This window comes from Oryzias latipes, chromosome 19, assembly GCF_053564925.1.
Source record: "Oryzias latipes strain Hd-rR chromosome 19, Olatipes_Hd-rR_3.1".
Taxonomy (NCBI): domain Eukaryota; kingdom Metazoa; phylum Chordata; class Actinopteri; order Beloniformes; family Adrianichthyidae; genus Oryzias; species Oryzias latipes.
Genome location: NC_136255.1, coordinates 15,561,486 through 15,586,692, shown reverse-complemented (window position 1 = coordinate 15,586,692; position 25,207 = coordinate 15,561,486). Strand labels below are relative to the sequence as shown.

Genomic DNA, 25,207 nt, shown 5'->3' with positions numbered 1-25,207 from the left:
ATGCTTGACATTCAGGCATCCCTATATGTATAAGCGTCACTAATGAGGAGATTAGCCATGTTTTTCTATGACTCACTTAAAGTGGTCGAAAGCGTTTCTGCAGAACCCCCCTAATGTGTTTCCCCTGCCTGTGATCTCGTGGTTGGCGGCTGATGATGAGCATTGCTGTCCTCAAGCCTCCATGAGGCGTGTGACTCCGTCTTAAAATGGGTCAGTGTCCTCCTGGATTAGTAACTGTGACCTACATGACTGAAGGGTATTTACAAGACAGAGGAATTTTGTTTCAAACTTCAAGACGTATTTTAAAAAATATATTAAAACAAACTAAATTTGGATGTTTGAGTTTTTTGTAAAAACAAACAGACCGACGTTTTCTGTGTCTTTGCAATCAAATGTAACAAATGTACGTTTTTAAGACAATAATAATATGGACATTTTAATCTTGGTGGATGGCACCTTTTCCAGGTTTTATCCTACTCCTTTCACAAAGACAGCTGGGATGGCACCAGTTGCTCAGCAACGCTCAACAGGATAAAGTTGTAGTAGAAAGTGCTAGAATTTTTTTTGACATTCTAAATATATAAATATACAAATAAAATTATAAATAGAAATAACATTTGTGCCACCACTTACTTGGAGGGTGAAAGTTAAAATTTTGGATGGGGTCTAAACTGTCTTGTGATCAAGGTTGACTTTTTGACAAAAGATGTACTGTAATGAGTTTGAAAGTGGGAGCTCCCTCTGCTGGTTGAATGCTAACATGACATCTGTAGGTGAGGGAAGTCATGGGGGCGTGGGGTCATAAACTGAGGCAGGTATTCTAAATTTATGGACAAAGAAGGAATTAAATGTACTATAACAAAGAATTTTACATTCATAGATTACATTAACAGAATTTTGTTACTGCCTCAGAGAGAAAGAGTTTCAGTATCATTTAAGCCAGAAGCCCATCTAAGGTCCTTTCGATTTATTATTATACACAGATAATGAAGAAAAAGGTAAATAATGAAAGAAAAAGCTGTGGATAAACAGGACAAAAAAACTGTATTTTTTAAACATGACCTAAAACAAAAAGTAAATGTCAGGGTTTACTATGTATTTAACTCACAGAAGCTGTTAATTTGAAATCATTTTTTATAATGAACACTGATTTTATTTCACTGTTTTACTACTGTCAAATAAAAACAATTAGTCAAATAGGTAATATTCTTGGAGATTATTATATAGTTCTTTTGACAGACTGGCGACCTGTGCGGTGTGTCCCCTGCCTTCGGCCACAAGTGGCCGGGACAGGCTCTGGCAGCCCTGTGACCCCGAAAGGGAATAAACGAAAGGAGATAAATAAACGAATTATTAAATGTTTAAATCAGTTTTACTCTCTCTTTTTCACTTTCGTTTACCTAATCTCTCATATAAAGTCAACATTTTTTGAGTGTATACTTTAAAAAATATAAAAGCACTTAAAAAAAAGTTTTAAGCAATAATTAAAAATGAGAGACATTTTTGGTTTTGGCATGACATAAAACTGAAGGCACTGATGCAACTCTCAAATGCTGTTAATTTATTTTTTATAAAGAATAATACATTTACTATTGAAAATGTTCTTGGATTTTTAATTTTCTAAATTAGGTTTTCTTACCTTTTTTATTTTTAAATTAATCCCTCATATAACAACATTCGTTTCAAGTGTAAACTTTTTCAAAATAAAAGCACCCTTTAAATTTTTGCTAAAACCTTTTAGGCAAAATTACTAATGAAATACCTTTTTTTGTTTTGGTATATCATAAAACTGATGGTTTGTCTTCAGGAATGTGTTTGCTTTTGAAGAAATATGTCTCAGCTCGTCATGACGTAATTAGGATCGGGCCGCAGTTTGTTTGTAAGCACCAGGACTGCCTGAAAGAGGTTTTTGCTCCGCCTCGCCCCCTGCCGGCGCGTCCCGTCACTGATGGAAAATGGCTGCTCGGAGCAGCTCTCCAAATCTGGGAGAAAACTGAACAGAAAAGTCTACTTTACAACTAAGCAAACACACCTGGAGTTTTTCTAACTGGCTGAACGGCATCTCAGGGACGCCTGAATGATCAGAATGTCTCGCTGGGTCCCCACGAAGAAGGAAAAGTATGGAGTTGGTACGTAAGAAAACTTCCATCGCTAGCTCGTCCCCCTAGCCCTCTGCTCTCAGAAGTTCAGGGAAGAATTGTGATTAGAAAACGAGAGTGAACGGTTCTCGCCGGGAGGTTTAGAGGATTCACGGGCTCGCATTTGACTAAACTGGAGGAATGCCAATGATTCTCGGGGACACTTTAGTTCAGCGCTGGTGGTTTGCATGGGACGGTCGCATGTCTGCGGGCGTCTTTTGTGAGGAAGAGGACCGAGTGTGGATTGGGAATTGTTAGAGGCGCGCCTAGTCGGAGCGGCGCCGTTTCCTGTGTTTTGGGGCCTCCGCCACAAAACTTGAACGACTTTCGAGCCCAGTTTGATTTGTGACTTGGAATAATCCGCGCTGTTGGTGTTGACGGCGGGGTCCTACAGGGTTGGAGTCTGCTCAAATGCTGGTGTTGTTAATTTTCTCGAGTTCCGCTGTCACGTTCAGCCTCCACTGTCGCTCCAAAGACCCACTCCGAGGAAAAGGATGGTTTTAACATGTTGTTGTTTCATTTTTCTGATGATGGAAGACATAAATGGAAAATATGAAGAGTATTTATTTTTTCAAATCGTTGTGAATCAGGAGCAGATCCATAAAAAAAGAGCACGTGTGTGTGTGTGTGTGACGCAGAAAATAAATACGCATCGCATGGCTTACTACTCCATTTTTCTGATGCATCCACATGTACACACATGGATCCATGTACGTCTCTGTTTTCCTTATCCATCTGGCTCACAACTACACAGCTCCAGTCTGTTACAGTTGGGGGAAGGGGGGGGGGGGGTATGGGCTGTAAGCTAGCGGGAGAGAGTGTAAACAAAGGGATGATGGGAAATGGGGGCAGGCTTACTTCACGACTGCATATGCAATGTCATAGAAAAAAACTAAGATTTTTTTTGATTGTGGCTAAAAATGACAGTCATAATTAAAAGACCACCGGGAACTTAAAAAAAAAAAAAAAAAACATTGATCGGACAATCGGATTTTGACTTTAAAGGAACAAACATCACAAAGAGCGTCTGGTGCTGGAAATACTGAGCTTGCATGCAACAAGCTCATGTATAAGTCATTAAATTTAGTGATTTAAAAAAAGCCAATCAAGATATAGTAAATAAACCTTTAAATGCACAAGTACATACTTCTGCATATGTAATAAAACGGTAAATACAACCTAAAGGTCCCTTTTATGTGACACTATGAAGGTCTATTTTCGAGCCATGAGGCTTTCTGTCAGATGGTTTTGATCTTCACCACTTCTCTATAGTCCTTCCTGAAAGTTCTGCAATGAATATTGTGTGTTCTGATGAACACAAACACACACACACAGCTCCTTAATTCAATAGAATCAAACTCACCCATCTGTTTACACACTCTTTCCCCCTAGCTTTAAAGCCCCTCACACCACCAACCTAACATTACCGGTGCAACAAAACCGTATAGCTTTGACCCAGATAGTCAGTCTAGACGAGGAAAACAAAGTCGTACTTGGTTCTATTTGTCTACAAGTGGATGCTTTAGAATCCACCGGAGCAGGGAGCTTGACGTACTTTCTACATTTTTAACTTAATTCTTTAAATACATGTCCTCCATCATCAGAAAAAAGTCTCAAGAACATGTATAAAGCACAATTTTCATCGGAGTGGGTCTTTAAGTAGGATCACCATCTGCTCCTCTTGTATGCCTAAAATGACTGATTCTTTACTTTTTCTCATGTTTTTGGCCTATTGTTGTTTATCTTCTAGTTTTCCTTTTTTTGGGTCCTGCTAGTGTTTTAAAAAAAATCTTTTATCCGTGTATTGCTTGTCAGTGGTGTGTTGAGTTTCTTTTTGGTTATCTGCAGGGTTGTTTCTAAGGCAACAGCCCCATAAACTAGTCCTTTATTTTTTGCTAATAGCCATATTTTATTAGGATTTTTCCCAATACTTTCCCTCTTGCACTCCATGTAACACGTGCCCATGCCTGATAATAGAACCGTTTTCAGCCACATAGGGTGATGCTGATGCTGACTGATGGGCGATTTTAACAGGTTACTCTAAAACCTGAGCTTGGACTTTTAATTGAGCTCTTGTATTTTCAGTCCAGATTGTGCTGCTAGATGGAGCATTTGTGAGTTTTTTTATTTGTATGTGGCTCCCAAAACTATGCAAACCTAGATGCTAACGATTTTCTTGTTATTTTCAAAATCCTCTTAGGGCTCTTTCAGTGCACGAGTGGGTGAGTCATTAGTTGAAAGAGAGGCAGCTGCCAAATTATGGTGACGGAAGATTGTTGGGGCATGAAGCTTTTTTTTTGTGTTTTTATTTTTTTTCCCCCTTCACTTTTCCAAACTTCACATGTTGACCAAGTAGCACTAATGAGCGCTGTGTGAGACCGGTCACGCTGTCGGTGCTCACTCTGCATCCATTTCCGTTTCAGCCAAACTTTTGTCCTGCTATTTAAAGGCTCTCATAATGGTCCCCAAGGCTTTGTTAGCGTACGTGTGAAAGATTTCCCTTTTATCCTTTCTCAGCAGTATGAATGACAAATGTTGCTGTCCTTATACATAGTGTGTCAGGGATTTCCCCGCCCATTTTTTAAAATCAAAGCTGTTGAACATTATTATAAATGCAATGGACACGACTTTAAATTATTATTGTTAAGTCATGATTTTATGACTGTGACTCAATTCCTTGACGATGACTCTTCTTGTGACATTTGAATCATCCTGGTTGAAGTTGTTGATCCTTACATAAGTGGACAGGAGGGTTGTATCCGAATTCTCTCACTGGTGGACTATATGGGGCGTTGCCATTTTGTACGGCTGTCCAAATCTACGGCTATGTCCGAATTCCCTCCCTACTCCATAAATACTAAAAAAAACAACAATATTGTGTGGGACTATCTAGTGCCCTGAATTTTTGGTCACCATGCTCCCTCCTTTTTTTTCCAAAGGCAAATTTAATGTCACAGATTTGCCAAAGTAAACGCCTAACAAATACAAGCATTTTTAAGGAGACTATTTATGAATCCACTGTGTTCTGGAGATAAATCTTTGATGTCTTATCAAAAAAATTAAAATACATTTTTTTCACTTGAAAAATCTTTTAAACGCAATGCATTGTGGTCTATATTTACTTATCTAGTGAGCATTGATGCTCTCTGGTTTGTCGCAGAGACTTCTGGGAAATTTCTAGCGCACTCAATTTTGAAATTCAAGATTAGGACAGCTCTACAAAATGGCGAACAGACTACATAGTGCACTATGTAGTGAGTAGGGAAGGATTTCAAACACAACCTACAATTCCAAAAATCCAGTGCAATAGAAATTTGCCAGAAGTCTCTGCGAAAAACTAGTGTGCATCGATGCTCACTAGATTGGCTAATATAGACCACAAAGCATTGAGTTTGAACAGTTTATAATTTAACAACATGTATATGAAAGTAGCATCTGTCTGAATTGGGGCTGAAATCCAGGGTACTAGACACTGCCGCACTAGTATATAGTCTATTAGGGGGTTACAGAGTTGTGAGCGAATTTGGACAAAGCCCAGATGACTTCCTGGAGTTCTAAGTCATTTTTTTATTCTTTATTTTAGTGGCTGTTACCGTTTTTAAAACGACCTAGCAGATGAGTCAAATTTGCTGGACATCAGTTGAGAAAAAATCTTTTTTGTCTATTTTTCCTGAAATAGGTTTAGTTTTCACATTTTTGTGAAATAACCCCAACCATCCACATAGTTTGATAAATGTAAAGTCTACAGCTGCGTAACGAGAGAAGTCCTTTGCAGAAAAAACCAACAGACTGTTATCCTTTTTATGAGCAACCTATTTGACAAGTATTTAATCTGAAAGATGCTTAAAAATCATGGCCCCAAACCGATGAACAAACCTGATATGGTTTTTATTGTTGTGTCTAATGCTTATGAGCACCCTGACTTGCAGTTATCTGACCTATTTTAGCCAGTTGTGTATAGAGATAAGCTCAAGATACAGATCACGGAAAAGAACAACCCAACAAACAGGAATGGTTGGTGTTTTTTCAGACTTTATCAAAGTTATTCCTTTCTATTTTCTTAACTTTTAGCCTTTGTTCACTGTCAAACTTCTGGACATACAGTGTGTTCTATTGTTTATTAGTGACGTTTTAACAATAAATAGTGATAGGTTAAAACCTCGAAGTAGGATTACAGATGTTTAAGACTGTAAAACCTCTCACTACACACTTTTTACCCTTTTCTCAAACAGACATGAGCATTTTCACACTTTTCTCTCTTGTTTAAACTCTCAAAGTTGAAACCTTCAAAGAAAAGTATTGAGTATTAAGTTCAGTTTAATAGAATTAAAAAAAATATCTGCTTTTGATCGAAAATTTTTGTAGTTTTGGCAAGATGAATGCTTAGGCTGGTGATGGTGCTAAAAAAACTGTTGTGGTGAAATAGACACTAACTGGGACAGAAAGAACTATGTTGTAGGAGAGCACTGCTATCATGCTCTTGCCAATAACATGTTGAAAAGATCACCCCTATTTTTACCCAACTGACATAAAATGGTAATGATTACCCCTCAAAACTGCTGTTATTTAATTGCCATGCCATTCGGGATCTCTGGTAGACCTTAAAAACAATGACCTGGATCAGGCTTTCCTCTTCTGTTATAGTAATGACACGCTAAAAGTAAAGTCTAGCATTAAAAATGTCTGTCAGATGAACACCTTACCAGACTTTTGCACGCAGGCTAGCTCAATTAGCCTGATAGCGACTAGTTTGTTGTAGTATGGGAATGGTTGTGTTAGGATCTTAGGGTCATAGAGGAGCTACTGATGGCTCGCTTCGAAACAATCCGAGCACATAAACTTAGGCCAAGTCAATTTATTTGGAGTTTTGTTATCTAATGCTGTTTCTTAAATGAAAACGAGTTGTACCAGCCGATTGACGAACAATAAATTCTAATTGATTTCCGTGGAGTGGACTGGGTTTGCTGAGTGTCGTGTCTCTTTTCTGATCAAGGACATCCTTATGAAACCTTTTCAGGTAATTCTTTAGCTGGTTTACAGTCTGGCTGTTGCCATGTCCCTACTGATTTTCTCTGACATGGGGCAAATAAATTTCTTTAAAAATCAGACAATGCGATTAAAAAATGTTTTTTTCTTCTCATTTTGTCTGTCATAGTTGAGGTTTACCTATGAAGGAAATTACAGGCCTCTCTTATCTTTTTAAGTGGGATAACTTGCACAATTGGTGGCTGACTAAATATTTTTTGCCCCACTGTTGGTCAAGACTTTCTGCATATTTGTAAAACAAAAATTATGCTCTTTTAGTTTTTAGAAATGTGCACTGATTTAAATAAACAATTTTAACGCTGTAGATAGTATGGCAAAGTACAGTAGATGCAAGTTTTTAGATGGACGTTTTTCCTGTCTTGAAGGAAACACTGTTAGTTTACATTTATTTATCATTCTCATTTGTTACAAGTTTCTCAACAAAAAAAAAACAACCTTTCTGGGTGTGGATGGTCATGTTTGTTTCCCTATATTTACAACACTTTGATGTTGACATGCCAAACTAAGAGAACCCCACAGTGTTTAGAAGGTGTCTAAAGGCCACCTCAGGGCAATTTGGGCACCTGACCTTTAATTTTTTTCCTCTTCTCTAACCTTTTCTTCAACATAATTTAAAATCCACGATGCACGTCCTTCCGCACAAAAACTGTGTGAAAAATGGTGTATCAACTAAAAAAAAAAAGAAACATATTTTATATTTTGTGAAATATTAAATGGCTTTTTCCACTTTTGGTTCAGAGAAAGACTCAGAGACTCTTACAGTTGCAACTTTTTCATGTTTGCGGCACGAAATTGTTCGTTTTTCATCTTAGTTTGGATTTCAGATTGAATGTTGACTCCAGAATTGACGAACGTAATTAAATGGTGATTTTCTCATGAACTAAACTGGTTTTCGGCTAATTTAAAGCTGATCATTATTTAAGTCATGGATACATCATAAAAGAAGAGTAAAGTCAATTTTTTCTTTATAGCTCACTATTCTTACCTTGAGAAAATGTTTTCAGAAAGTTCCAGACAAAAAGTCAGCCAGCTTAGTGTAAATGAAAAAAGTCCAGAGTTTTAAAGCCAAGTTATTTCTGTGGCATCACACAAGTGACTCAACATTGCCCCTGGAAGATTTATTTAGCCTCCCACAGCTTAAATGGAAAAGTAAGCAGAACATGATTTTTTTTAAACTTTTAATAACTTTTTATCTCATTAGTTTAGTTTCTTGAAGATTTTATTGTCCTTAACAAGACTACCTAAGTCTGTGATTCGAGACAATGTGAGAACACCATGCAAACAGACTGTATCAACACACTGAATAAACTTAACACTGCTGAGATTTTGTGAGAGCTTGTTGTCTCACATGTTTTCTATTTGTTGATTCTTCTTTTCGAGGGGTTGAACATTAAATAGGCAACATAGATTTTAGGTATGGCTGAAGAGGAAACAGTAGTTCTATTGACGGTTGTTGACGGTTGGTCAACCAAGTACTTCTGTATGGCTTTGATTTTGAATTTTAAAGCTACAGTGCGGCAAACTAATGGCCAAACGGTTTTAGTCAACAAGCCTAGAGGGCTGTCATTGGAGACATGCTGGTACAACATGCAGCCTTCACTCGGGCTCTACACCTCATACTAACCTCATCCAACCTCAAGCCCAATAAACTCAGAAATAAGGCTCCAGTTCAAATGATGGTTACTTGATAAATTCTGACTTATTGTGAAATCTAACAGAATTATTTTATGTTTTCCATTTTGTTGATGTTGTTGCCCATTCATTTTATTTAAAGGTTTCCACAGAATTCCATGCCGAGGCTCATCCATAGAAGAAAAAAGCACTTTCAACAATGCTTTTTATTCTCCCCATACATTCAGACCTAAAGAGCCAACAGTTGATTGTGTTCGTCCTCTTTGCTTTTGCATTGAGCTAAAAATGCGGGCCAAGCCGACCCAAGTGGAGATGATTTCATTTCAGTGGTTCAAAGCAATCGAATGCAACAAAGGGGCCGTGGACATTCACAGTTTTTTTTGTGTCTGTGGTTTTTATGGCGTGTTTCTAAATTGCTCATAGGCTATAAAGAGCTTCATGTTTCAGAACACACATCCTCCAACAGATGTGGCTTCCAGCACTGATGTGGCGTAGATACTAAGATCTGCATGAAGTGCTGCTTGTGTGAATTGTATCAACCTGAGTGGAATTGCAAAGCTCGGAGCATTCATTTCACATTTATGATTTATGATTTCTTTGCAAGCTGTACGCAGTACGTCCTCCACTTGACCCCCTTCCTGTTTGAAACATCGTTGTGGTTAGTGCTGTCCTACAGATGTGTAAACAGTTTTTTTTGCCCCACTAGCTATCACAACATAGATGGAGGCAAACCTTGTTCCTAACTTTTTGTAGACAGTTTTGTGGCCTTCTTAGAGCGTTTTGAGTCAAGATTTGAGGTCCAGCTGGACTGAAAATAATTGTTTAAGAGGCAATCCTCACATTAGCAGGAAAAGAAGCAAATGCCTGCTCCATACCTTTGACAATTTTTTTCATTTTATTTTAAGATGACAGGACAAGTGGTTGGCCCTACAGTAGCCAATTGCTGAAATGACATAGTATGCCTTCCAATGGAATCTGAAAAATGAAATCTGTGCAGATCTTTACTGGAACTTACAGTGAAGAAATTCCATCTGATTAAAAAAAATACATTTAATTAATTTGAATTATATCTAGTTTAAGCATAAACCCCTTTTATTTATATCTCACAAACTTAAGAGATTGAAATATACTAAGCTTTTAATCTTCATTTTCGATAGTATACATTTGATTCTGTTCCTCAGTCCTTTAGAAAACTTTGTCTATTGTCTTTATCTCTTTGGAGGTCACTGTGACTTTGCTATTACTCATTCAGAGAGGGAATTATATATTAACTATGAGTCGCGCTGCTTGGTGAGGCAGTTCTAATAGTACAGCTCCCAATGGCTTGCTGTGAGATGTTGGCTAAGACAAATGACAACTGGCCTATTTAATCAGTGCATAGCTAAGTGGATCCACACTATTCTGTCTTGGCTCAGCACTAAGACAAAGGTAAGACTCATGTTAAAGAGCTGCAGGCAGCTGGGGGGTGGGTGGGTGGGGGGTGTGAACATTGGGAGGAAACTAGTTAACAGCTTAACCCCTGTGTGTATTGTAGAAACTCAATTCTTGCTTTTTATCCATTGGTTCTCTTTCAACAACTGTAGTGACATTTAAAAAAAAATGCAGATTTGGGTGTTATATAAAGAATACAGAGGGCCAGATTTCTCCTTTGGTTGGATAATTGCAGTTGAGTCTCAAACGGGTAAACACATGCTAGTTGCCCCCTCTCACAGGTTCACATCGATGGGTGTTCTCCAGTTGCCTCTACATCGATTATGGTACAGGCAGCTCGGGGTATTATCTGAGATGAGTCCTGCTGTGCTGCTTGACAGATGGTTAGTGGTGTGTAACTCGTCTGTGTGAATCAAAGGTCACTGATGTAGTACATAACACAGACTTGGCTTGTTGAATTGTTCAACTGTACCAATATTGTCCTATTATTATAAATTACAGATTGAGGAGTTGTTGGGATAGAAAGAGAAATTTCTCTTTTTTTCTCTCCACTGTATAAAATTATCTCCACCTAAAGACATAGCGAAATATTGCTTTACACCGTTTGTAATCATATTACAAAAAACATGAATAATTAAAGTGCGAATTAACATCTTTTTTAAGGCCATACAGCGCAGTTAATAAAGGTTTTGCCCTAAAAATATATTCTAGTAATATTTAGAAAAAATACAGCAAAATTATATAGTTTTATGATAAATACACTGAATATAGAAGACAAGTGTGCAATAAATATTGATATAAGACTTTAAAGCATAACAGTGATTTGTCTTTTATTGCTGGAGTAATAGTCTAAAAATAACTCGCGATAAGTGAAATCCGCAAACAATTAATCACTAAACACTTTATGCACTTTTCTTAGACAGACATGAACCTTTTTTACACTTTTTTTGTCTTTTATAAACTCTCAATGTCAAACCTTTGTAGAAAAATAAGAGACGTGTTATAGAATGAAAGCAGAGATCTTATCGCTATTGAAGGTTTATGCTACTGGCAAATTGAACGTATTCTGGACGGAAGACACATTTGAGACACAGAGGGGACAAAGTCTACAGCCAATCAGAATGCAGAGGACAATGGACTATATAAAACTAATTTAAATAGAAAAAAATCTGTTTAACAGCGAGACCACAAAACTAAATTGTCGCTAGGTGTGCATGTGTGAGTGATTGTGTACCCTGTGACAGGCTGGTGCCCAATCTGTACCCTGCCTTCATTCTACAGTAGCCAGGACAGGCTCTGGCAACCCAGTGACCTCGAAAGGGACATTTGTATTAAGAAGATGGATAGATGGTCACAGACAGGTTGGATGAATTTATGAAGTGAGAAATGGAAACCAAATACGAGGAAAAATAATTGAATAGTGACATTTTAGTTTGGATTTCTCATTACATGTGCATATCACCATGGGAACTTGTGCTCGTCTTTATATTTTTCAGTTAAATTTGTCCACTACCTGAAATTGGTTATAGCACAGCTACTGTGTGGTGTAGTCCAGTAGAATCCAGTGGATAAGTCACTGTGAATCTGAAGCTATGTTAAAGAGCTAGTTAATAACGTCACTCTTTACTACTTGTCTTCTAAAGGCACAAACATGCTAAAAGGACCAAATTAATTAAAACAAAATGTCTGAAAGACACTTCTTGACAGGCTAGCTGTTTGCTGTATTTCTGTGTTCAGGGATCATAAAAATATTAATTAATACAGCTATTAAATGGAGTGATGTTGTTTGCAAGTTTTCTGCTGAATATCTTAACCTAGACCTTCTAATATATGTTGGGATTTTGGGATTTAATAATTTTCAATTCCATTTCTAGATGTTTTATATAATAGGGCAGATGACACCTTTAAAATGTTCAAGGAGTTTACTTAGTAAGGATTTTGTGCTTTAGTTTGGTTTTTCAATCGTGCTTTTGGGTTTTGGTCATGTTTTGGGTTGTTCTCCTATCAGTCACTCCAGCTCTTTTCTTTCTGTCAATTACCCTCAGTGTTTGCAAGTGTCTGGTTTGCTGTTCTTCAGGGTGAGGTCACCTGTTCTGTTGTGCGCTGCCATCTTTTTGTTTCTCCATGGTTTTTGTAATGTTCTGGTTAATTCAAGCCTGGTCTTCTGCATTTTGGGTCTTACACCGCCAGTTCCTGACAGCCTTCATAATTGAGCTGTCAGTTATTGATTGTGGTTGCAGCCGGATTTACAACTGCTACAAGCAGCAACAGACAGGCTTTTAGCTCTAATGCTATTTAATTAAATGCCCTTGTTTGTGTGTATTGGTCTAAATACTTGATCAAGCCAAAACCTTGCAGTTAAAAGTCTTCAGGGCGTTTTCATGGAGTGGCAGTTCTATTCTATAACTAGCCTTGGGCGGCTTTGATTAAGTTGTATCATTGATGTGACATGTGAGTGTTATGTTAAACAAAGTAAAAAAAAAAGAAGAAAAAACTCAAAATGTTCTACATTTTTAGTCAGTCACTAAATGATGCTTGTGAGCAGTGGTCAGTTAAAAGATTGTCACACATGTGCACTTTACGTACCACAATGAAAAGACCATAAAAATGTATCCTTAGCTTGAGCACATGTGGACAAAGTTTGTAGATTATATTGTAGATTGTAGATATATGTATATTGTTTCAAAGATGTAAAAAGATGTTAAAAAAAAGACACAGGTTTAGCTTGATTGGTAAATCGCATTGTGTTGCAACTTTGTAATTTAACAGAATATTAACAGCAATTTCAAAACAGTTGCAATTAAATAAAAAAAAAAAGTACTTTAAACTTAATGAATTCTGATTAAAAAAATGTAGATAATCTACTTCTGTTGGGTTTTTTGGCCTGCTGTTGGTTACTCTTAGTTCTTCTTGTGTTTTCTCAGTTTTCAGGATGAAGTCGAAGTGAAACAGACAACACTAATAAAGCTCCCAAACTTGTGTTGTGTGTGGAAGCTGTTACAGTTATAGAAACTTCTTTTGTGTCTAAATGAACTGGATATCACGAAGAATCTTTTTTCCCCACATAAACTTTTCAAAAATGTTCAATAATAGTAAAAATTGATACTGTCACTGAAACTGTCTGGAAAATCAATAAAATGGATTAGTGCATCTCTAATACACTTGCTAGTTAGAATGACACTGACATTTCTTTCTGGAAGGTTCATAGTTTTTCTTTCTACTCTTTGAAATCTGGAAACTTTCAGTTTTGCTTTTGAACAACGAAACTAAAGAAAAAAAAAAGCAACATGTTAGCATGAGCTCTCCATCTAACCTCACTGAGCTCTAGCTGTTTTGCAAGGAGGAATGGGCAATAATTTCAGTCTCTTGATGTGAAAAACTGATAGAGACATCAGGGCTCCAGACTAACTTTTTTCACTAGGAGCACTGTGGCCCCTAACTGAAAATTTTAGGGGCGCAACCAGAAAATTTAGGGGCGCATACCGTAAATCAACATTCTAACCAAATCTACTAATTTCCACTGTATTACTAATAAATACTTTAATAATAGATGCAGAAATTACAATGTGCTGTTTCAAATTCAGTGTCACATTTTATTCTGCACTTTTGAAGATGCAACAAGAAGGTAAACTGACAGCACCATCGCTGTCATGACAGTACAAATAAGTAAAGAAAACAGATGGGAATTTATCTTTGTGAAACCAAATAGGTTCAGCCAAGATGCACAATAAGCGTGTTTGAGATCACCCAGGTGAACTCAACGCTGCGCAGATCACCTGCTGTGAGACATATATTTTTGTTTTTGCTCCAACATCAACTGTCAATCATCACAAAAATATCGCGAGAAAGGGGTGGGAGCAAGGGGCAAACCTACCCGGACACAGCTGGAAACTAGAGACTACAAAACAATGCATTATGGGACATGTGTCCTGATGGTTTTTGTAGTGGAGTGATTAATTAAAATAATTTAAAATACCAATTCATTAAAAAAGGCTACATACATCACAAAACATTAAAATAATCATAAAATATATAATAACACAGATCATACTAAGGGGGAGAAGAATATTAAAACTAAATTGAATGTTAAGGACAATTCCAATTTCCTGTTCTCTTTCAGTCTTGCTGCAGATTCGCTTTCATCTCACAGCCCCCCCGCCTGGTCTCCCCAACGATCCAGGCGAGGTGCCGGTTCATCTCAAACACGTCTATCGTTGCATTTTCCCCACGTATTTTCAGTGTGTCTAAAACTAATGTTGTTTTTGCCCGCACGTGTTTAAAGTTCAAGCCCCGTTAGCCGTCACGCATGCAGGTGTGGGACATTTATTCTCCTCAGCTGACCCGACTCCCGCGGGAGCGGTGTGCTGCCGTAACGGCCGTGCATAAACCGTCTGATGCGCCGCCGTAACCGTAACCAAAACCTAAACCTTCCTCCGGTTCTGTGCGGCCCAGAGAAAAGTTCAGCACGGACTGCATGTATTTAGAAAATTACGAGCGAATAAATACGTTCTAAAGGAAAGTAAGGAACTCCTTAATGTGGTCCCGGGAGGGGGCTGTCAGGTGTCCTGCTTTCAAGCCCTGTCATTGTCACGCCCCCAAGAGTCATATACACCACTGTGATTGGTTGCTTTGTCAGCTCAGCGCACGACAATGAAAAAGTGTCATTCATACAAACTGGCGGGCTGCAGTAACATTAAACCTTCATATTAAGGCGGGGACCGCAAAATATCATCTTGAGGGCCGCAAATAGCCCGCGGGCCGCGAGTTTGAGACCCCTGCTGTACACTCTGGCACTGGTACACTAGCCACAGGTCGGAAGAACGAATCAATAGTTCGCTTACCCATAGTTCAGACGCACATATCAGGTTGTGATATTTGTCTCAGTTTCCTTCCCACAGATGTTTACGCGCACTCGATTATCTCTAGGCCCCTCCCCCTACACACATTTTAGCCACTTACAGTGGCTTTCCCTATTCTTCTCACACGCAGTGGCCGCCTCACAGACAGGTATCACGCGAGAGTGTACGTGCTCGCGTTTCATGAGTATGTGCGCGAGTGTGTGTGTCTGCCTGCGTCCGTGTGGACTTGCATCTCATTGATTATTTCATTGATCATTGACGTGCCCCTTCCACGTTTGATGTATAAAAAAATACGAAGGGTGGGGGAGGCAAATTTACTGGTCGCGCATGTGCGACTGGATGTAAAATTCAGTCGCACACTCTCAAATTTTGGTCGCAAAATGCGCCCAATTGCTCGCAGTCTGGAGCCCTGGACATACCACAAGCGACTTACAGCTGTAATCACAGCAAAAGGTGGCGCTACAAAGTATTAACTTAACCCTTGTGCTGTCTTGTGGGGTCCACTCCCAACGTTAACGTGCCTTGGACAGTAGGGGGGTGCCAAAATATCGATATGGTGATATATCGCGATATTTAGTCCCGTGATTGATTCTCGATGCGTATTCATCAAGTATCAGCCTTTTATTTACGTTTGAAGACTCTGTAAAACGTTATATTAATCATCCTTTGGTAAGACGATTCTTTGGATGGTCGATAGGGGGCGCTTGTTGTGAGATCGTCTGTTGCGGGCGGACGAAGAAGAATACACATTCAAACAAAAATGGAGGAGAGGAAAAACGAGGAGAACAGCGAGAGCAGCAAGTTAAAAGACGCGCCGGCAGCATTAAAGCTACATCACTCGGAGTTGTGTGAGAAAGCAGTGGCTATTGCTGGCCTCAAGCCAACACAGCCTGGCGCGGAAACCTTTTTTTTAAGGCGAAGCTTCCACCGTCTGCGAGAGCAGAGGCAAAAACGGGATTGCTGTTTAAATGTACAAGGAGCTCTGTTCCTGCAGCGAGGTGGAGAACGAGGGATTTCGTTTTTTTATTGAATGCATTAGAGCCACGCTTTGACATTCCCTCTCGGAAATACTGAAAAAAGGAACCCTGCACTGTACGCCCAGACCAGAGCTATGGTTGAGATGGAACCGGCAGAAAGAGTGGTATCCCTGCCCTTATACCCCCTGTCTCTACTCAAAGCAGCGGTAGACAAGCGGCGTTACATACAGCATACAGCATACATGCAGCCTTTTCCTAAAAGTTTTGTTTACAAAGATGTTTACTATTAGATGCACTTTAAGTTCATGTATTTTATCCCTGATCATTTATTTTGAGTGCAGTTTATGTCTTAAATAACTTAAAGGAAAGTTCCTAGCTACCTGTTTTTTTTGTCTGGGAAAATTTTATTTTTGTTTGCACCACATTTGCACTAAATGGTGTCATTTTTTTTTTTTAACAAAGACGCTATAATTTGTTCACAGAATTAATATCTGATTTACAGCTATTTTTTGAAATAATGCGATGGCTATGGCTTTGTTTTTCAAAAGTCAATACACATGTACCTGGCAGCTACTTGACTTATTTATTTTTTATACTGTTTACAGCAATTGTGTACTAAATAATGGCACTGCTGTTCATGTTCACTATTGTTTACACCGACTTTTACAGATAGTTCCAAATGAAAATTGTCGTCGTTTGTTAAAGACAGAGTATTACTGATTTCAGCAATGTTACACAAAAGTCAGTCATTCATTACACCAAATAGGACACAAATTGTTCATTATCATTGTGTTTAAAAACTAAAAGATAAATGGGAAAAACTGTTCTTCAAGTTTTTCTTAAAGTTTGATATATCGTGAGTTGTTAGAGATGATTTATATTGATTATCACATTATCGCCATATCGTGATAGTATCGTTATTGTGAGCAATGTATCGCAAATCATGTCGCAAATCGTATCTTATCGTAAGGTACCCATATTGGACAGTGTGCTGAACCTTTTTTCTTCAATGATTTGTGATCTTCACTGGTGTCCATGGATTGCATGAAATCCTCTCCACCTTTACCCACCTTTGTCATGGTAGGGAGAACACATCAATGTAAGGGTGGGGTCATCTGGACCCCATAAGATAGCACAAGGGTCAAGAGGGCTAAATAATTTTGCACGCCCAATACTTCAGTTTTTTATTTGTTGAACAAGTTTGAAATATCCAATACATTTCGTTCCACTTCATGATTGTGTCCCACTCGTTGTTAATTCTTCAAAAAAACTAAACAAAAACAGTTTTATATGTTTATGTTTTAAGCCTGAAATGTGGCAAAAGGTTTTAAAAGTTCAAGGAGGCCGAATGCTTACGCAAGGCGCTGTAATTTACTGCAGCAGGTTGTTCCCACGGAATAAGCCTGTCCTGTATGATGTGCTGCAACTGATTCCCTAATGTTACAAAAAGGCTGCTAATAAAGTTGCAACATTTTTCCTCTTTTTAAAATCTACAAAATTTTAATTCAGGGGTATCATTTAAAGTTATATTTATCAATCGCTCCGGAACATTGAAACATTGAGAATATTGAGAATATTGTCTGAAATTAAACCGGCCTGGGATGGAAAAAAAAGTTGGGGACCACTGGTTTAGAAGAATGTTAGTTGCATTGTGTCACATAAATAGCTAGGTAATCTATTGGTTCTTTTTCTTTCGATAATGCGCTTGAGTCACAAAGTGGATTAAAATGGAAATAAATGGTCTTTATGTATTAGTGTAATTAAACACTAAAAAGCCTGTGGCTGTTTATTGTAGTCATTCATAAATGACTGCAAGAATGATTGCTATATTGAAATGGTTTCCTTCTTAATATAATGAAAACATGTTTTTGTTCTGTCTGATACTGAAGTCATATTTTTGTTCTAGACAGATATTTTTAACAGCAAAGACTATAAAACGTTGTTTTATGTTTATAAACTGGATGTAAAGAACATTGTATTGGCATTTTCTGTTGTATTGTTTTTGCAGTGCTTGCACAGCAGGCTTTATCCCACTGAGGTTAATGTTCTAACAATGTTGTTTACAGAGAGCAGTTGAAAGGTTTAAAAAAAAAACTAGCAAATCTAATTTTTAGCTTTTGTAAAAATGTAAAAAAAAAAGATTTAAAATGAATTCCTGTTTTAAGAAAGAGAACAGAAAGGGAATAAAATGTTGATTTTGTTAAACACTAATCTTGAGATCGATGTGTAAAGAACAAGACTGTGGCATATCACTTTCCCATATTCCGTTCCTGAATTTGAAGCCAATCCTGAAGTACCGAATGTTTCAGTTCCTTCAGTGAGCAAGCAGTGTGTGCTAGTTTCAAAAAGGAGCGCTTTTGCATTGACTTCTATGTTAAAAAGTCCAAGCTACACTGAAAAACAAGTTTTTGTATAGTTTGGTGTCAAAAGGTTATGTGATGTGTAATTTTGTATTCATAACTGTTTGTGGGGGAGGGAGAGCCTGTACAATAAATCGAAAATCTATCATTACCGCGATATCAAGCTGTGCAATACGCATATCGCAAAAGTGAAAATTGCCGTAAATGATTACCTTAAATGTGCTAAAACAATCTTATGGCATCTTAAAGTATTTAACGAATCAAATAAATCCCTTCATGCATTTGACCAATCAGATGGACTCCTTTACATCATTGACCAATCGGACAAAGCCCTTTGATGTTAGCTGCTCTCCTATTATGTAGACGAGGGTCATTTAGAGTGTAATTAAAGGTATGTTGACTCTTGTTTGAATAAAACTCTTGCAATGTAATGAAAATTATGTATTTACTTGTTTTGCTATTTTTTAATGTATCGCAAGTTATATCGTCATCGCAATATTGATCACTAATATCGCAAATCGTGAGTTTTCTTCATATCGTGCAGCCCTAGAGAGGAGGGTTTTGATATTGCTAGACCTCGAAGTTGTGCATAGTTAGGGCGTGTTTGCCGGTAGGTGGGTGGACGCAACACAACGCTTACTGTACAGTGTCACGCTCACTTTGTGATTTTTGAAAAGTTGTGGAGTAAATTCCAGTCAATATGTCTGATAAAAAGCACTCCAGGATTCCCTTCAGGCATACAGATAACATTGGTCCAGTTTACATCTGTCTACATGTTGTATTAATGTAGCATCATTGGTAAATCTGACCATCCTGTGAGGAATTCACTGCACATAATGCTTTGTAGTGAGCTGCAATGTGCTCTCTTTTCCTTTTGTATTTAGACGATGATTTTCAATTAAGTGTGTGTAAGCTGCCTCACAAAAGCAATTTCAGCTGAGTTATCAACCTGCTTTATATTGTATCCTGAGGTCTCTGCTGGAGTTGGGTAATGACAGGAAGCTGTGCCAAAAGATATTACAAGCTTTTGCATCTAGATCTGGCAGCAATTAGCTTGTTTCACGCTCTACCTCACGTCTGTGTTCTAGCTTTAGAAGCCACCTCACCGCTCAGCTGTTTAAAACATTATTTTTGTATTTCTTTCCACCCTTAAATTTTTTGCTGATCTTCCTGTTGTTATAAAATGCACAGTCATTTCCTTATAACCAACTGGAAATCCTCCAACTATTGTTGACACACGGCTATCCTTAGTAACATTTCTTCATTGTTGTTAGCAGAAGGAACATTCTTTTTCTGCAGAAATAAAACTTTGCCCACTCTTTTGCTTCAGTTCAATTATATCAACTTTTTTAAGAACCCAGCAAATTTTGTCAGGATTTCTGTCTCAATTAGAACAATTAGGCCATCCTTTATCCATTGCCCAAATCTGCTTATTCCTTTTCAGGGTCACGAGGTTGCTGGAGCCTGTCCAGCAACTTTTGAGCAAAGGCGGGGTAAACCCCGGAGAGTTTGCCAGTCCCTCTCAGCGCCACACAGAGAAAAACCTTTCTAAATACTTCAAATTCTTATTAAATCCTGTTAGATAAATAGTTCAAGTTAAATATTTTTTATTTCCTTTGTATGCCATACACAGAACTTTATATTAATCTGTTTTATCACATTTACCTGTTAATTTGGGGATTTTGATTTCTGCTTTTCTTTTTCCCTTTCTTCAATAAACACTTTTTATCAACATGTTGCCTTTTCGGATGTCTACATCAAAAAGCAATTAACTACACACTTTATTAATTTGGTTGGCTTTTGTTCATTTAGCCTGCTTTTTAATTATGTTAATCAACTTCCTTTGATTTGAAGTGATAAATATCTTTAAAATTACAGCCTATACTACACAACTGTACTTCTACCTCCACATGGCTTACGACTAAAATGTTTCTATGTTTTTGCTTAATTGACACTGCAGACGGGCTTTCTATGCCATGTCCGACTGAATGCAATGTGAGTTTTTTTATTGTTTGTTTTAGTATTTTAGAATCAATGGTTTCTTTAGGAGGCACCCTCATAAGGGAGAGCAGCGGAGGAGCAGCTTTATATCCTCTGGCATTCTGTGAGACGTGCTGGATATGGTTGGCTTGTCCATGCCCCCAAGACTATCTTCCTTCAGTCGTTTTAACTTAATGTGGTGGATCTTTTAAGAAAGCCTGACATCTCTGCTGCAGAGCTCCCTGTAGTACGTTCTGTTTCACCAGGAGGAGAGCTAATTGTAAAAGCAAAGTTTCAGCACCTGCAGCAAGACCTCAATTCAACTCCCATTTGTCCCAGACAAGTAATTACACCAGCATGTTGTCAAAAAGAGTATTGTGGTTGAGTAAAGGTTTGAAATCGTACAGTTTCAAAACATTGTTCATAAAAGATTACACACATTTTGAAGTAAGCAGCTAAATTCTGAACTGGTAAAAGTTTGTGAACCCAGCTTAGGAAAACCAAAGAGAAGCGTATTACAGTCATTTATTCTATCTTGAATAAAAACATGAATTAAAGGCCATGTCACACAGACACTATGTACATTTTGTGCATTTACCTTGAATTAAGTTTCAGTCTTTTGTGACACACACATGTTACACGCATGTTATTCATAAGTGCTAAATTTTCCTTGCGTTCGTCATTCGTCTATGTGCGCAGATGTCAGTCGAGGGTTTTGGCCGGTGGGTCTATATGTGAATTTGGTTTTGAGCTATTCAAAATCTTTGTTCCGTTGAGAATTAAGCAGTTCATGCGTAGTTTATTCGTATACAATTATTACGAAAATCTCAGGCGATTGTAAATGATTTTTGCGAGATGCATACACAAATTTGTGGCTTTCTACGACCGTTCCACGTATGTTTGTGCGTATGTCGAATGGACTTTTCATACATGTACCAGCCAAGGAATTATTGTATATCACATATATGGAGGGAGCACATATCACGCTAAAATTACATAACGCACAATTCAGTAATCACAGTTCATGTTATAAGTTAATTTGCGTGTTCTTTGCGTGGTTTATTAGCACTTCTTCCGTGGTTTTAAGGTGGTTTATTCGTTATACATCTGTAAAAATTTTACGTAAAGACCACAACTTTTCTCACTATCCGGGCATATTAACGAATGATCTGTTTTCATTCATGCAATATGTTCAAAACTTACATTTAAAACTAGGTTTTACATGTCTCTTTGCTTAATTGAGGATTGTTTGTATGTTTATTCTAAATACTCACAAGACATTTAGATGGAAACATTTAAGACCAGTCTTAATTTTCAGTCTAAGGTAAGTTGCTTAATTTTGAGTTCAAACGTGGCAAGACAATGAATTTTAAAATGATTGCCTTTAAAATATCAGTTTGCACTTAATTTACACCATGACAAAAGTTAGATGTTTGTTGTTTGTTTGCTCTCCTTTAGTCAGCATTGACTCGTTTACTAAAGGCAATTAAGAACAGAGTTTAGCCTCTTCTTCTAATCGTGTCTTTTCCTTCTTGAGCATCTTGTTGTCCATGAATTTCCTCACCATCCTCGCAGACTCTATTTAGTAAAGCATCAGATGGCCTTTTCTGTTTCTTGCAAGTCTTTTCTGTGCATTTTTTTATTTCCATCCCACTTTCATCAACATACTGTATTATCATCTGAGCATAATGATATGTTACACTGTGCATGGATTAGTGCAGGTCATTAGCAAACGCACAGTGTGGAATTACAATCAGCCCGATGTGTAGATTGGGCTGCTTATAATTGTAGAGAGGGCTTGGAGGCATGTTGGCTAAGTTGATAGGTCTGTAATCGGATTCCTCGCTCCTTTCCTATGATGATGATGTTGTCTGAGCTTTTACGCCCTTTGCGAGAGGTTATGTATTATAATGAGCTTCTGCCAAATGATGCTTCTATTTATCCTGTTTCTAGAAAATCATTTGCCATTCTGCACTCAAGCAAGAGTACGGGCCACTTCCTCATGCTCTTCGTCTTCCTCCTCTGATGGATTTTCTCTCCCTCGCTGCACCCTAATTGACATCAGTTTACTTGGATATGCAAATACAAGTTTATGAGTAATCAGGGCTGTCATTTAGTCTCCACGTGACTGGAATCACTTTGGGTGTCTGTGTTAAACTGGGCAATCATTGCCTGGCATGCCAGGGGTTGTGTTTGATGGACGTCATTTAGTCCGCATCAGCCCGGAGTGTCGTTTGCGTTCATTTTGATCATTTTTCCCCAGTGAAGGATATCCACGGTTCCCGGAGTTCCCATTAACTTAATTTTAGAGTGTCTCATCGGTAGTGACGACAAGGGCGGTTTTTCATGTTGTGTTAAAATATCAGGCTTTATGCTTCTATTGCTGCTGGTTGGTTTTCTTTCATCAGATGCTTTTTGGATGGCATATCCGCTGGACCCACCGCCCAGTTCCTAACAAAGAGATGCAGTTGCTGGCTTTATAGTCATTTTTGCCACCTCATAACAATACTTTTATTGGAATCATTGTACTGTGACTAGAATACTCTCTGATGCCTCCACACAGATTAATCCCAGCTGACTTTTGATGGACAAACTATATTCATTTCCTGGGGCGTTTGTTCTATTGTCAGCCTTTGGCTCACGTTCTGGTGAATTCACTGGGCTCAATGGATTGTTCTGGAACCACACAATGGATTGTGGGCTTGAATGTGCACATACAGTTAGACAGCTAAGCAACAGTTGTTAGACCGAATATGTGTCGCATAGCATTTCACGCCTTTCAATAATAAAAGAGGAAGCTGTGATCACATTCCAAAAATCTTCAATCCTTTTTATGTTATAGAGCTCATTTGATTTAATACATTTTTTAAAATCTTTTTCAAAAGTGCATCTGTTAGTAAAGACAAGATCAATGCATTTGTTTAACTTTTGTTAAGAGCATTAAAAACTGTTTCGTTTGGCGATCAGAAAAAATTCACAGTATCGACAATAGACAAGTTTACGAGGAACACATTTTACCTGAATCAACAACCTTAAAAAAACATAATGCAACTTTTTATCAATAGACCAGCTTGAATAGAATGTTCTTTAACTTGAATCGAACAAAATAGTGCCTGGCCAGCTACTGAACATGTTTCACATCTTTGTTCTGTCCCCAAAACACTGAATATTGGTACAACGCAACTTCACATGACTTTTGTCCAAAGCCCTTTGACCATCAACACTGACTAAGCCAAAATGCTTCCAAGCATTAACTTTAAATGAAGTCAGGGCTGGTCGAATCACACTTTCTCTATAGTCAGCCATGTTTGTGAACTTTTCAAATATGTCTGAGTGAAAAACGCGCTGCATATTTAAGTTGCGCTTAATAGTTTTATGATAAATCGCATACATTTTTCTGTCCTCAAATATATATAAAAAAAGATTTATTATAATTTATTGATCATAATTGATGCCTCTAATAATCAATCGCAGTGGTAAAATGTGTTTTACTTACATTTTTGCTGTTTCTCTGTTCACTAGAAAATAAATCCTTGCTCACATTTTTTATCCTTAGAATATCCAAGAAATTCTAAACCATGCTGGTATTTTATCATCCTGTCTGTTCTGCCTGCTTCTAAGCAAATATGTTTATCACTGTCATCCTTACTGTTTTGGCGTTATCCATCAATATTGATTCCTCTTCAGAAGGCAGTAATGTGTGCGTCTTCTAGCACAGCAGTGTGTGAGGTTGGACTTCTTCTGTATGTGTTAACGTCTCTGCTACTAGACGTCGCGCTGATGCACAATTAGCGCCACGAGGGAGCCAGACACTTTATTGCCTTTTTCCTCCTCCTGCAATATCTCCATCTCTTATATTGTCCTCTGTCCTTTTTTTTTAAAGCAATCTATAACTACTCTGCCCGCGGAGAGGAGGAGCTGTCACTACAGATCGGAGACACGGTGCACATACTAGAGACGTATGAAGGTGAGAATGGGTTTCCTGATGCCATGCATGGCTGCAACTGACAGTCTAAAGATGGGATTGTTAAGATCTGTATTTAGGGGGGAAAAAAGCCCCCAAAAATGGTGTTGTGATCCTTGTAATGGAAGTTTTCATGAAACAAATAAACGCAATTCAAATAATAAAAGTAAACTTTCTTTTTTCCTTTAAAATCAGAATCTTTTATTGTCATTATCCAAATCCACAACAAAATAATTTTTCATTTATTCTTCTATTTCCCTCTTTTAGAGTGGTACAGAGGACACCTACTGAGGAGAAAGTCGAAAAAGGTGATGAACATAAGGAAATAATGAATACACATTTAGGTTTCATACTGTACCTACAATTGTTTGTATGGTTTAACTATATTTGTGATACCTTTGTATTGTTTTCCCTCTTTCAGGGCATATTTCCAGCCTGCTACATTCACTTGAAGGATGCCACAGTGGAAGGAAGTGGGTCAGTAATTTAAGAATTGTTTGCAGACATTATATGGTAAAAAACGTCTTTTCTTTATCCTCACTGATTGTTAAAGATCGTGACAAATATCAGGTGGGGAAAATAGCAGCATTTGTGAGATCCTCACTGCCTCGTTGCAGATCTAGTTAGAATGGAAGTGGTGTGTGTTCGCTCTGAGCTCGGCTCGGGCGAGGAGCCCCCGCTTGATGTAATGTGGCATGTGTTTGTCGCAGCACAACTTGTGGCTCTGTTCTGTTTTGATCTCTGTCTCCTTTGATTTCTCTTTCACATGACAGAGCTAAACTCTGAACTTTTAAGTCCTTGAACTGTAATCACATTCTGA

The 25,207-nt window shown here is 38.0% G+C and overlaps 1 protein-coding gene across 2 annotated transcripts in view; it reads left to right on the top strand.

Annotated features, from left to right (window-relative positions):
• Positions 1–1,905: 1,905 nt before the first annotated feature.
• dock1 (dedicator of cytokinesis 1) overlaps positions 1,906–25,207 on the top strand; it is a 176,933-nt gene continuing 153,631 nt past the window's right edge. Inside the window, exons 1-4 of one of the 2 annotated variants that reach the window (XM_023949689.2) lie at positions 1,906–2,129; positions 24,307–24,390; positions 24,655–24,695; positions 24,809–24,864. In XM_023949689.2, the coding sequence (XP_023805457.1) occupies positions 2,078–2,129; positions 24,307–24,390; positions 24,655–24,695; positions 24,809–24,864 (233 nt within the window). In that variant the 5' untranslated portion in view covers positions 1,906–2,077. The remainder of the gene's footprint in view (positions 2,130–24,306; positions 24,391–24,654; positions 24,696–24,808; positions 24,865–25,207) is intronic. The other variant, XM_023949687.2, reaches the window with a different exon arrangement.